Here is a 13,002-nt window from a genome sequence, read left to right on the forward strand (position 1 = left end):
GAGTGAAGCTGCAGCATGAGCAAGGAGTGCAGCTTTTGGGGGTCAGTGAAGCCATGGTTCCTGCTTAAATCAGGGCTTTTGGTCTGCTGGCCTGGCTTATAGAAGAAGAAAAGGAGCCCCTAGTTAAAAGCAGCCCAAGCTAGTTTGTTCATTTTGCCAGGGAATCACTTCTGAGAACAAATAGGCCACAAGATTGTTACTGGAGTTAAGTCAGTTGTTAACACAGTGGGGGAAAAAAATTGTGTCTATACCAAAGATAGCTGTGGAAAATCTTTAATTCTCCTGCTGGCAGAGGAAAGCATTTTTTACCCTGGTACACACAGGTGACTTTGAGTAGCACGGGGCCATGTTTGATCTCCAGTTGGTTTTAACATTGTGTCAGCTGACTACAAACAAGGAGGAACAGAAAGATATTTACTCTTGCTGTGTTTCTGTACTCCCTCTTTCCATGGCCTGAACACTTCAGTGTTACAGGTGTTACATAGAAGTGAAATGGCTTTTAGAGAAATGAGGGAGAATCCTTCTCAGTGACTAAGAGGAATGCTGACTTCTCCAAGGCAAGATTGATCCTGTTTCACCTCAGAGCATTTTACTAACTCAATTTTGGGACACACGAGCTGAGTTTTAAAATGGTACTGAATCTTCTACAGGTTTGTGTGTCAGGAAGATGGAGGTGTATACTTGACATTGCTCACTGGGTCAGGAGAACCAGAGTGGTTCACAATTAGCAGGATAATGTAGCCTAATACTGCTACAGCACAAGAGAGAGATCAGTGCTAATAACTGAATACAGTTAATGCCAGGGTGTCTGCCTGGAGCCAGGGGATATAGAAAATCACAGGAGTGGCCTTACTGAAGCTGGGTCCCTATAGCTGTACTTAACAGCACTCCTGGATTTCTTAATTCATGGGAAGCTTCTGTTTCAGTCATGTGCATCTGCCTCTGGTGAAAGTGTAAGATCTCGGAACATCTGTGAGGAGAAAAAAAAAGAAGGAAATAAGCTGGGTCTTCAGTGAAAAGATAGGCAGGATGAACCATCCCTCCTCACTGCCTGTAAGCAATCAGTCTGTTTGGCAGAAGGGGGTCTACAGCACAGAGGGAGTGTGTAGGATCCCTTTATTAAGTCAGGGATAACTTTTTACTTGGGTAAATAATTAATTTTAATCACATGGCATTGTGTGAGGTGGACATGGAGGTGTATACCTGAGATTGCTCAAAGTAAAATGAGAGGCTTTCCTTACAGTGTTTCAATCAAAAGGGGTGCATGTACAAAACTACATAAAACTGGGGCAAAAAAAGTAAAGCAAATTTTTCAAGTCAGAGCATCTTGTACCTGAACACCAGCTGTTCTCTGAGGCTGCTTTTACAGTCTGCCTATGTGTAAATATCCCTGGAACGCTCAGGCATTGGTCCAGTTCTGATTCTGAATCTTCTGGCTTCTGTTCATTTAAGATATAGTAGCTAACATTAATGATATTTTTATATTTTACTAATAATATGTTTACTTTACATTATATTTTCTCAGCCTCAAATAGTGTTTGTATGCCTTAAGTCACTTTTTAAAGGTGGATCTGGAGTGGATGGATGGTTGATTGTCTGGTTTTAAACAGGCCAGTCTCAGGAGAATAATCAATCCTTTGTTAAAAGGATTGACTTTAGTACCAAGAGGCTGAATCCAACCACTTCCAGATATGAAACAACTTTGTTCTAAGTCTGATTCAGCAATGTCTTTAAGTGTGAGGCACAGTTTAAACCCAGGGAGGCCAGGGAGGCTGACTGCAGCATGGCTGCTGGTCAGCTGCTTAAGGATCTTGCTGAATCAAAAGCTTCACGCATAATCCTGATTTCATATCACTTCTTATTACTAACAGAGTAATATTCTGTCTTAGTAGCAATGGCAGGAGTACAGTCCAGAAGGGAGACTTTGCCATGGCATGAGTAAAGACAGCTTGTGATACTGCTGTACTGACCCTAAGAGGCCCAGGCAGAGTGATGTATTTTAGAAATCCAGATAGATGGATTGCACTCGTTGGTTCCTTTGACTTAGTTGGTGGTGAGGAGCCTAAGTGCTAGTGGGATAACAGAAGAGAAAATTAAGAATCCTTGTGTTGAATTATGTTCACACACAGAGTTTAGATGTCAGGCAGCCTGAGGAAGAAACTCTTTATAAACCTCCTCAGTGTAGGAATTTTGGTTGAATTCTTGTGAAACCATTAGTTATCAGCTATGCATAAGGCTTATTAAGACTATGGAATGGCTCAATATTTTGCCAAATACAGGATCCATGTGATAGGTTGACTTGCTGGAATTTAGCAGGCAGTATTGCCAAGGTTACTGGAAAGAAATTAATGCCTCATACCATCCTTCACCTCAATTTAATGTCTTGTACTGCACATTTACCAGAAGAATAGCAGTGTACTTAGAGCTCATTGATGCACTGGTGCTCAAGGCCATCCATCATCCTATCCCATTTCCATTTGCAATGAATATTTGACCCACAGTCATCTTTGGGAGGGGTGTACCTGTTAAACACTTCCACCTCTCATCTTGCAGCATGAACAGCTCTTGGGGAGACAGGTTTTTTGTTTTGTTTTGTTTGAGTTTTTTCTTTCAGGGATATTCGGTTCCACAGTGAGTACAATGAGCTGGATACCAGCATTCTTTTGACACAATTGAATGTAAAATTTTTGGAGCTGAAAGCTTTATGGGAAAGCAATCCCATTGAGCTGTGTGCTTGGTGTTTACTGTTGGTGTTGTTGTCACCTCCTTTTTCCATCCCCAAGAAGAACCAGTAGAGAGCCTGATGGCTGTGGAAGCAAAACTTGCTGCTGTTCCTGGGAAGCAGCTGGGAAAAGAGCAGAGGCCCACCCAGCCTTCGGACCAGGCACAGGGCTTCTGTGAGGGTCAGTCGGATCCAGGTTTGGAGGCCAAAGTGTGTCATGAAAACCAAGTGCCAGGCATGGCATCCAGCAGGGAGAGTGTAACTGAGGTGGCAGAAAAGCCCCCAAAAGACACATCCATTTCCTCAGCTGGGGAAGGTCTGCTCTCCTTAGGTTTGCATGTGTTTGCTGCCAGCAAATCCTCCTCCCGCTTTCTCCAGTGCTTCCCAAGGCTGCTTCATTCCCTGTTCTTCCCATGTATTGGTATGACTGCTCTTGTTATTATGCTTGAAGAGTGTGTAGCAGAAAACATGATTGCCTAGGTGCTGTATGACAACATGGTTTCCCACCACTGTGGCTGATTCCTGATTTTTTACTTTGCCATGGTAAAATGTGCTTTGCAGCTAAGCTGAGTCCTCTGCGTCAGCCTTTTTCCCTCATCTCGGATGTGTTTGCCAGTCACATTGCTAATATATGTATATTTTTTCTTTTTGGTGCAGAGATTCATCTGCTTTGCTTTCAAAAAGTGGATTTATTGACTTTGACTATGACATAAAGAGGCTTAAACTGTAGAAATGTTTTCATTTGCAGCGAGGGTTTTTTGTTTGGTTTTTTTGTTGGGTTTTTTTGGGGGGAGGGGGAGGCATTGTGTGTGTCTGCTTCAGTGCATTATGGTTTAGCTTCCCTAAAGCTATTGCATCATATCCCATATCCTTGCCATTCATTGCAGTCCACCCCTCCCCTCCTCGGTCATTGCCAGAACTCTGAATTTTTGTGTCTTGCCTTGTTACAAATGTTTAACCCTGCTGGAGTGCCTTGGTCAGGCAAAGCCTTCATCACTTTCCCTGGGTGTCTGCCTCCCTAGGGAAGTTTCAGATTGGTTGCATAGTGTGAAGTTCTGATCTGCTGACTGAACAACTTACTGCAAGCAGTTGTCTTACAGTACATAAGGACTGGACATCGAGATTTCCCTTTTCATGGTGTTTCTCTTCAGCCAGTACAACAAGGTGTAATGACAGAGTGTATGGAGTACCCATTTACTACCTGGCCAAGAAATGCTGCACTTGGGAGGCTGGTGTTTTGGCTGGCCCAGCTAAAGCCCATTAAATTGCTTTGGCAGTCAGAATATGTTTTCATGCCATTGGTATTACTCATTTGCTTTACAGTAAGAGGCACAGTAGGATACATACACTCAGTGTTAAGCTATTTAATTTCAGTGAAATGAGGGTGACATCAGCTCAGAAACCGTGGTTTTATGCTCCATAGATTTTGCAAGTAAGTCGCAAAATGTAAAAATATAAAGGAGAAAAATTACTTTAGTGTCAGACCTCTGTTTTTTCTACCCTTAAAGTTCAAAATGGAAGTTGCTTTTTTGACTAAATGTTAACATATGTGAATATTTAAAGAATGACCATACTTAGATACTAGCTGTTCTAAAATATTCAGAACCATCAGAGCAAAATGATGATTCCATGAGCTTTAAATCAGAGATTGTAAGATTGAGGGTTGGCCCACTGCTGTGAGAAAAAGCTCACAGAAGTTTTCTTTTTACAGATTACAGCAGAAAGTTCTGCCACATTCTGCAATATCTCTCGATATTTTCCATGATAGGAAAATTTTCATATTATAGAAATCATTGTTTTCTATGGGATATTAAAAAAAAACCCACACATCTATTAATGGTTGACAGAGCATATATATAAAAAACCCACAAACTTAATTAGCTGGTACTCCCTAGAAATACTAGAAATTGCAGACAGTAAAAGCAGCATTTTTAGTTTCAAATTCACTTAATTATGGCCTGATTTACAGTCATAGAAAAATGCTGAGTATTCTTTGACTTCAGTTACAGCTGAACATGGTTGGCCATTTTGAAGACCAGACCCTCAAGATCTGGGACTATTAATAACCTTGTCAATTTACACATACCAGCCTCATGACAGCCATGACATTTTGTGTCAAAAGTTGGTGCAATTGGAAAGCCAGCCTCTTCTGACACTTACAAAAACTTTTATATACATTATTTCTTCAGTTTAGGCTGCATGCAGAAGCAAAATGTAGACTAGATATAGAAATGTAGAATATATGTTTTAAATGTCAGCAACACACAAAGACACTGCTGATTTGACTTAATCTTGCAGAATTTATTAACTCAAAACTAACACAAGTTAGAGAGTCCAGCATAGCATACGAATGAGTGAGCATTAGTTGGTTTACTGTTGTATGCAAACCATGAAGAATTGACATGAAACCATCTCATTTCAGTAGTCACATATTTATATACATACAACTCATATTTCATCATAAAGCCTCATGTCTAGAAAGGAAACTGGGGTTTAACACTTTAAAGCACATTTTTAGGTGGATGGCCTTGCTGCATGTTTGCATCTTTCTCCCTCTCCATCATTCATACCAAGATGTTGTTATAAGCCACATGACTGCCTAACTCTAAGTGCTTTAAATAATCTTGTTATAAAACCCAAACAAACTACTTGAGATTTACTTGCAGCCACGAAGATGGAATTCCGTGTCCAGGAGGGCACACGCCCTTTCACAGCAGAACCATTAGACACAAAGCAGCTTGAATCTGGGAAAGACAGTAAGACTGGTGAGCAATCTGATGCCTTAGTTCCACAGCCAGCAAAACCAGAGGCTATAGATAAAAAGGATTCACAGAGCAAAGACAAAGAAAAAATGCCTTCACCTCTATCAGAACAGATCCTGGGAGCTGATTCACAAAAGAAAGGGGAAGACAGTTTTGCAGAATCTTCTGCCAAGCCTCTTGCTTCTCAAGAACAAAAGGGCTTGTCCTCTGAACTGCCTAAAGGGAGCAAAACAGAAGAAAGGACTGCAGATATGCCCTCATCATCCAGCCAAGATATATCTATGAAATTCAAAGACGACCTTAAAGGTGTTCAGGATCTTGCCATCAGCCATGGTGGAAGTTCTCTGTTGCTATCAGAACCCAAGGCAGAAGCAGCCAAAAGTGAACTTCCTTCAGGCCCAGCTCCCACTGTCCCCCAGGAGCTTCCACTCAAAGACAGTTTCAAAACAAAACAGGAACCCACTGACCAACTGTTTGCCAAAGATCTCACTCAAGATGAGCAGATCCCCAGAGACAGGACGCTAGCTCTGCATGAAGTCTCAGCAGTAACTGTAGATGGCCTTAAAACACCAAGCACCCCAAAAATCCCTGTGTGGGGGGAGGAGAAGGAGATGACCAAGGATGAGAGTGATGAAGAAGACAGGTATGACTTCTATGATAAAGGAGAGGCTCGAATATTAGATGACAGTAAATTTACCACAAAACCTGAAGATAAGACACTTCTCCTAGACAAAGCAGACTTCCAAAAGGATGAAGAAGCTAAAAAGTCACTTGATATTCTCAAAGGAAAAAAAGAAATGGACCAAAGTGGGCTCCCAGCAGCAGTAGACACGAAAAAGGAGGTCCAGCCAAGCACACAGGCACCCCCAGCCAAGTTAAGTGATGAACTGACCGTTGAGAAAACCTTAGAGCACGCTGATACCACTCAGTTTTCCAGAATAACAGAGAAAGCCCCTGGGGCACCAAGTTTAACCCCTGACAAGGCTCCTTCTCCAGAAACTTCTAAAGAGAAAGATGTTAAAAAAGATACGAGGGAGGATAAGACAAGTGTTTTAGCTCCTCAACAGATGAAAGAAGAGGAGGATCGATCAGGAATGTCGAAGTATTTTGAAACCTCAGCTCTGAAAGAGGAAGCCTTCAAAGCAGATGCTCTGAAACAAGGCAGTGATTACTATGAGCTAAGTGACACAAAAGAGCATGTGTATGAGCCTTGTCAGAGAGATCATCTAATACCTGAAGACAAAGAGGAAGAGGATGAAGAATTACAGACAGAATTGGAGCAGCAGCAGCGTGGGTCTGCTCATGAAATGGGGTATAGCACCCTGGCTCAGAGCTTTACACCAGACAAATCTGAAGAACCAAGTTCCCCAATGGAAAGAATGTTCACTATTGACCCCAAAGTCTATGGGGATAAGAGAGAACTGCACAGTAAAAATAAAGATGACCTCACTCTGAGCAGGAGCTTGGGACTTGGTGGGAGATCTGCAATTGAGCAGAGAAGTATGTCTATTAACCTGCCCATGTCCTGCCTGGATTCAATAGCTCTAGGATTTAGCTTTGGTCGTGCACATGATCTTTCTCCCCTCGCTTCAGATATTCTCACTAGCACTAGTGGAAGCATAGATGAAGGTGATGACTACTTGCCAGCAACTACACCGGCACTGGAAAAGGCCCCCTGCTTCCCCATTGATAGTAGAGAGGAAGATGAGCACATCGAAGAAGAAAAAGCAACGGCAGAGGAAAAAGTTCATCCTGAGACTTCGGTGGAATCACCTTTCTTGGCCAAAGAATATTACAAAAACGGGACTGTCTTGGCTCCTGACTTGCCTGAAATGTTAGACTTAGCAGGGACAAGATCTAGATTAGCCTCTGTGAGTGCAGATGCTGAGATGGCACGGAAGAAGTCGGTTCCTTCTGATGCTGTTGTGGAAGACAGCGGCCCAGCCCTGCCACCCGTGACAGATGAAAACCATGTAACCCTAAAAGCTGAAAGTCAGCTAGAAGACTTGGGCTACTGTGTTTTCAATAAGTACACAGTCCCACTCCCTTCTCCAGTTCAGGACAGTGAGAATTTAACAAGTGAAACCTGTCCCTTTTATGAAGGAACAGATGAAAAACTGAGGCGTGGTGTGGCTCCCGACTTGTCTTTAATAGAAGTGAAGCTGGCAGCAGCTGAAAAATCAAAAGAATTTCTCAGTGAAAAAGACTTAGGTAAGCGTGCCACTGGTGAGGCCAGTCTGGCAAGGGACTTTGAGCAGGAGAAAAAAGAAAAGCTGGATGCTGTGCTAGAAAAAAGTGAAGATCAAGTTGACTCTAAAGAGGGCGATCCCACTAAAGCTGCAGAGCCAGAGAAGACAAGGTCTGAGGCAGTCTTAGGAATGAAAGAAGCAGAGATGACTGATAAAGTTGCTGTAACTGGTGATACCATGTATGGCAGAATGTCAGCTTCAGAGAGAGCAGTAGACAAGGATGCTGTTTCTTTGCTGATGGAAAGGGAGGAGAAGACTCTTAGTGTTGTTCCTGAATTAGCTGAGATAGAAGCTCCAATAAGACCTGATTACAATGCTATAAAGCATGATATGGAAGTGGCTGCAAGGAGAGCTGACCAAGAATATCACAGTCATTTAGATGTTAAGATCAATGAGGTTGTTACTGTCACTTCAGTGAAAGAGAAAATGACTGTTAAAAGAGCAGAGCCTGAACACAGAGACACTCAGCAGAAAGATCAGACCATCTTGTTCAGAGAAGCAAAGGATACAGATATACTTTCCAAGACTGAGCTTAGTTATGAGAAGGACATCTCTAAACTGACTGAAACAGAAATTAAGGAAAAAGTAACTAAGCCCGATCTGGTACATCAAGAGGCAGTTGATAAAGAGGAGTCTTATGAATCCAGTGGAGAGCATGATCAAGCTCAAGAAGGTGTGAATGGAGAATCCTTGAAACCAGAGGATATCAAAGCAGAACCTCCAAAACCTCCTGTGTCTGGGGAAGAGAGAGCTGCACAGCTACCAGCAAAGGAGCCTTCTGTGGAACAACTCCCTCCAAAAGCTGAGCCTCTCCAGGAAGAGCAAGCAGAGATTCAGATGGAGAGCTTACCACAGCCTGCAGAAGAAACTGAAAAGATTTCTGATACAGCTGTGAAACCTATGGAGATCCAAAAGCTTCTGCCGTGTGAAGTGACAGCTGAGGCCACAAAAGGTGAAGAAGAGGAGGAAGAAGAGGTAGAAGTAGTAAAAGAACAGAATAAGCAGCATCTTGAGTCAGAGATGCGCCCAGAAATAGACTTTGGGAAACCTGCTGCTGAGGAAATGCTTGCCAAGGGTAGCCTGGAAGCTCCACCCGAACTGAAAGGCATTATTGAATCAGTGGTGACAGTTGAGGATGACTTTATCACAGTGGTGCAGACAACAGTTGATGAGGGTGAATCTGCTTCCCACAGTGTGCGCTTTGCTGCCACACAGCAGGAAGACCTCGAAACAGGAGACTCCCAGGCTGAAGAGGAGCTCGAGGTTGAGGAAGTGGCTGACATTCAAGTTGAGCCCAAGGAAGGCTCCCCAGAAGCTCCTGCTTCACCCCAGAGAGAAGAAATCATGCTCACCGACTACAAGACAGAAACCTGTGATGATTACAAAGATGAAACAACAATCGATGACTCCATCATGGACACAGACAGTCTCTGGGCAGATACTCAAGGTGTGCATTATCCTTTCTGTTTTGCCTGTTAAGTATTTTTGCTTTCAAATCATAATGATCAAAAAGCAAAATTATTAATCTCAGCATGTTTCAGAGAAATGGTAAAATAGTCTGCCTTTTTTTTATTAATCCATCTGCTCTGTCTTCAACTAATTCTTTTTCTGCTCCACTGTAGTATTGTTAACATTTGTTACTAATCTTTTGTTTGTTGTTATAATTTGCTCTGATCCTACAGATGATGATAGGAGCATCATGACTGAACAGTTAGAGACTGTTCCTAAAGAGGAGAAGGCAGAGAGAGAATTGCGAAGATCATCTCTCGATAAGCATAAAAAAGAGAAACCTTTTAAAACTGGGAGAGGCAGGATTTCTACTCCTGAAAGGAAACTAGCTAAAAAGGAACCTAGCACACTCTCCAGGGATGAAGTGAGAAGGAAAAAAGGTTCATTTAACACTCCCTACTACAATATATATTTTTTAATTATTTTTTAAAACTATTGTAAAGTACTATCCAGTTACTCTGTTGTCGATGATGTGAACTTTAACAATATTAATGGTAGTGCTTTTTAATGAGACATTGTACAACTCTATGAGAAGCCATGTGCAAGGCTCACTTCTCCACCTGTCCTGTTTCAATTGTAGGCATCCCCACTGGTCCCTGGGTAACACGGAGCTGAGGGTAATGCACCAGTGCTCCCCTTCTTCCCAGGACTTGTTCCACCCCAGGAGAAGCGATGCACTGAGTTGGAGTTGTGGAGCAGTGGGCCTGCCACTTGATGTATTGTCATATGAAACTATTTGCTGGTTTTTTTCCTGATTGTATGTTTCTGTGTTTTCTTGTCCGTAGCAGTGTATAAGAAAGCTGAACTTGCTAAAAAAACAGACGTTCAGGCCCACTCTCCCTCCAGGAAAATCATTTTAAAACCTGCTATCAAATATACTAGACCAACTCATCTCTCCTGTGTTAAACGGAAGCAGACAGGTGACTGAGTTCTGTTCAGTTATGCAATGTGGCTGGCAAACATAGACATTTCTTTTTTGTTTGTAAACCTCATGGCTATGGCGGCTTCTCTATTTTTTTTTTTCCTCTGAGAATATCAGTCTTCACCAATAGTATGGCTTTTTTAGTGCTTTGTATTTTTTTTTTTTCTTTCTTTCTTTCCTGGTATTTGTTTATTTAATGGAGGCCATGATCATGTATGCCTCATTGCTTGGGCCTCTTGAGTGCTGTGGTTGTAACTTGGTATCATGCTTATAGTGTGCTGCTGTAGGAATCTCTGCTCATCATTTTGGTTTTTGGTTTTGCATTTTTTTTTACTTACACCTTTTTTTTTTTCTGGTGGGAAAATGTTGACAGCTCAAACCATGGTATGCATTTCCATTGTTTTGCTTTTTTACTCTCATGCATAATAAGAAGTGTTTCGGACTTTTATTGTGTTGGTTTATGTTACCTGCATTGACACTTCCCAATCTATCACTGATGTTTGTGCTGTACAGTCAAAATCCACAGGGAGAATCCAGCCACATGAAGCATGAAGCTGAGAGAGAAGAAATCTGGGCTCACACTACAAATGCATTCCAAGCAAAAATCTTAATATTTGCTAGAGGAAGATGAAAGGATGAAATAAATGATTCCTGTTACACCTCAATAGGTGTATCATTATTTAGAGGACCAAAAAGGAACACTTGCAATATTTTCATCATAGTACTTACTTCACTAGTAAGTTGTTACTGTAAGTTCAGGGTGGAAAGATGAACATCTCGACTTTTCTGGTGATCTTAAAAGAAAAAAAAGCTAAAAGAATCTAAGTTTTCTGTCTTGTAACATAAGCATATGCTTGAGTCTGGTTGTTCATGAGTGAAATGAGGCTTATTAAGAGAAGAACCATGCACAGGTAGGCAGAGCTACATAGCCTCTTCTCACGGCTTAGAAATTCAGAAGAGTATTTATGATTTATTACCCATGTAATGCACTGCAATACCAAAAGTGTTCCTAAGACTCTCCAGTCCAGTTTTGCACCAATGTGTCACTCCTGTTTTAAAATTAGACCAGTCTCAGTGTGGAGGTGAAAATAGAGTCAAAGTATAGTTATGCAAGGGTAACTTTAACATCGTGCCTCAAGTGTAAGCAGTGTGTGTTGTCTCCTGGTTGTATTTCATTAGAACAACAGAACTAAATTCTTGGTCCCATCACCTTGTTTCTGTGAGGGAATCTGGCACTTTTACTTCCCCCTTCATGACAAATGGAGCCAGGAAAGGAAAGACTGATCCAAACTCCTCTGTGTGGCAGTGACAGCTCCTCCTCAGCTCATAGTCTCTGAGCTGTCCATCCTTGCACTCTGAACCAGAACTACCCAAGGGGGTGGGGAGGACTACAAAAACAGATTAAAATAACTCTTCTTGCTACCTCTTGCTTTTTCTTAATCACAGCTTAATCAGCTCAAAAGTTATAACCCATAATTCGCATATTCTTTCAAAAGACTGAAGGGGTTCAATAGATAGAGGAAAAAATTGTCAGCTTTGTAGTGTTCTCATCTTAGTCTACACTTCCTCAAGCAAGTGGTCAGCACTGTCTTCCTCTCAGGTACTCTACTGCTAGGTCCTCTGAACTCTCCTGACCCATAGTGTCCTGAAGAGGCCTGATTCACACTGATGGGCTACCAGAAGGAAATCTGCCCTGCTGCCTTAAATGCCTGCTGCCTGGCAACTGTCAGAGCTTTTCCTCTCTCACTGCAATACATAGAAAAGCAGATGTAGAAGTCAAAGTGAAAAATGTAATACAGAAACAGCCTCCCAGTACATTGAAATCCTGAAATGGAGAGCAACCAAAATGATGGACCCAGACTGATCATAATATTTTCAGTCCTGTGTGCTGAAGTTTGGGCATTAAAGCAGAGGAGCTTGAACCACACCACAAAGTGAACAAAAAAATCTCCTAGAATGTTTCGCCATACTTAGTGTTGCTGGAAAATTCACAGTATTCCTTTTTTTCTTCTGCCTCATCTTTATATACCTACTGATGGGACCTGAGGGGACGCCATGAGAAAGTGCAGTGCTCTATCCTAGGAGTGTAGGCAGCCATGTATACATGTATACATGCTAACTTATGTATTCTGGAGCCTGAACCAGTCATCCAGCTTCTTCCAGGATCTGGAATTTAGGTGGATATCATCTCTCTCCCATTTTCCTTTTACATAAAATATGGCACCATTTTTTGAAGCCAGTTTTGACTGTCAGCATGTCCAATTCAGAGTGGTCTTGTCAGTTTTTACAATACCAGTGGAGCCCCATCAAAAGTCCCTCAGCAGAGTAGCCTATGCAACTTTTGAGTGTATTGTGATCAGCCAAAAACTCCATGTTGCATTTACTGTAATTTTAAAATTAATTGTGTCCAGTTATAAGATACAAGTGTCCAAGAAAAGAAAGTAATTTTTGTTTGTATTTTCTATGTAGTGGCCTGGGAAATGACATCTTTCTTCTATTTCCCCTCAGTACTAGAAAAAAAAAATTCCCATGTCACTGGTAAGCACTGGCAAATACTGGTAACTTACAGTTCCATATCCACAAAGGAGGGAGTGCTTTTTGAGAGCCATTTGAAAAAGAAACCTCATGGTCAACTCTGAATAGAGAGTTGTGCAGTCTTTGCCTTGACAGGAGTAGTTCAGTGAACCCCAAGCTGACTCGTGCTTGTCAGTGTCTGTGAGTGCCATCAGAAAGTGGTGGTGGTGGCAAGGCCAGGAGTTACCAGGCTATGGGGGGGGGAGGAGGGAGGGAGGCACTATGGGATACACCTCTGTTCCTTGTCTTCAGTTCTGGGGTCAG

General features: G+C 42.0%; 1 protein-coding gene across 43 annotated transcripts in view; it reads left to right on the forward strand.

The window, feature by feature from the left end:
* Positions 1-13,002, forward strand: part of MAP2 (microtubule associated protein 2) — a 223,989-nt gene that overhangs the window by 178,849 nt on the left and 32,138 nt on the right. For 31 of the 43 annotated variants that reach the window (XM_071746807.1, XM_071746812.1, XM_071746829.1 and 28 more), the window contains 3 exons: positions 5,389-9,180; positions 9,416-9,622; positions 10,028-10,162. The exons of 11 other annotated variants lie outside the window; for them this stretch is intronic. In XM_071746807.1, the coding sequence (XP_071602908.1) occupies positions 5,389-9,180; positions 9,416-9,622; positions 10,028-10,162 (4,134 nt within the window). Of the gene's footprint in view, positions 1-2,786; positions 3,039-5,388; positions 9,181-9,415; positions 9,623-10,027; positions 10,163-13,002 lie in introns of all 43 variants that reach the window. One more of the 43 variants, XM_071746849.1, reaches the window with a different exon arrangement.

Source organism: Heliangelus exortis, chromosome 6 (assembly GCF_036169615.1).
Source record: "Heliangelus exortis chromosome 6, bHelExo1.hap1, whole genome shotgun sequence".
NCBI lineage: Eukaryota > Metazoa > Chordata > Aves > Apodiformes > Trochilidae > Heliangelus > Heliangelus exortis.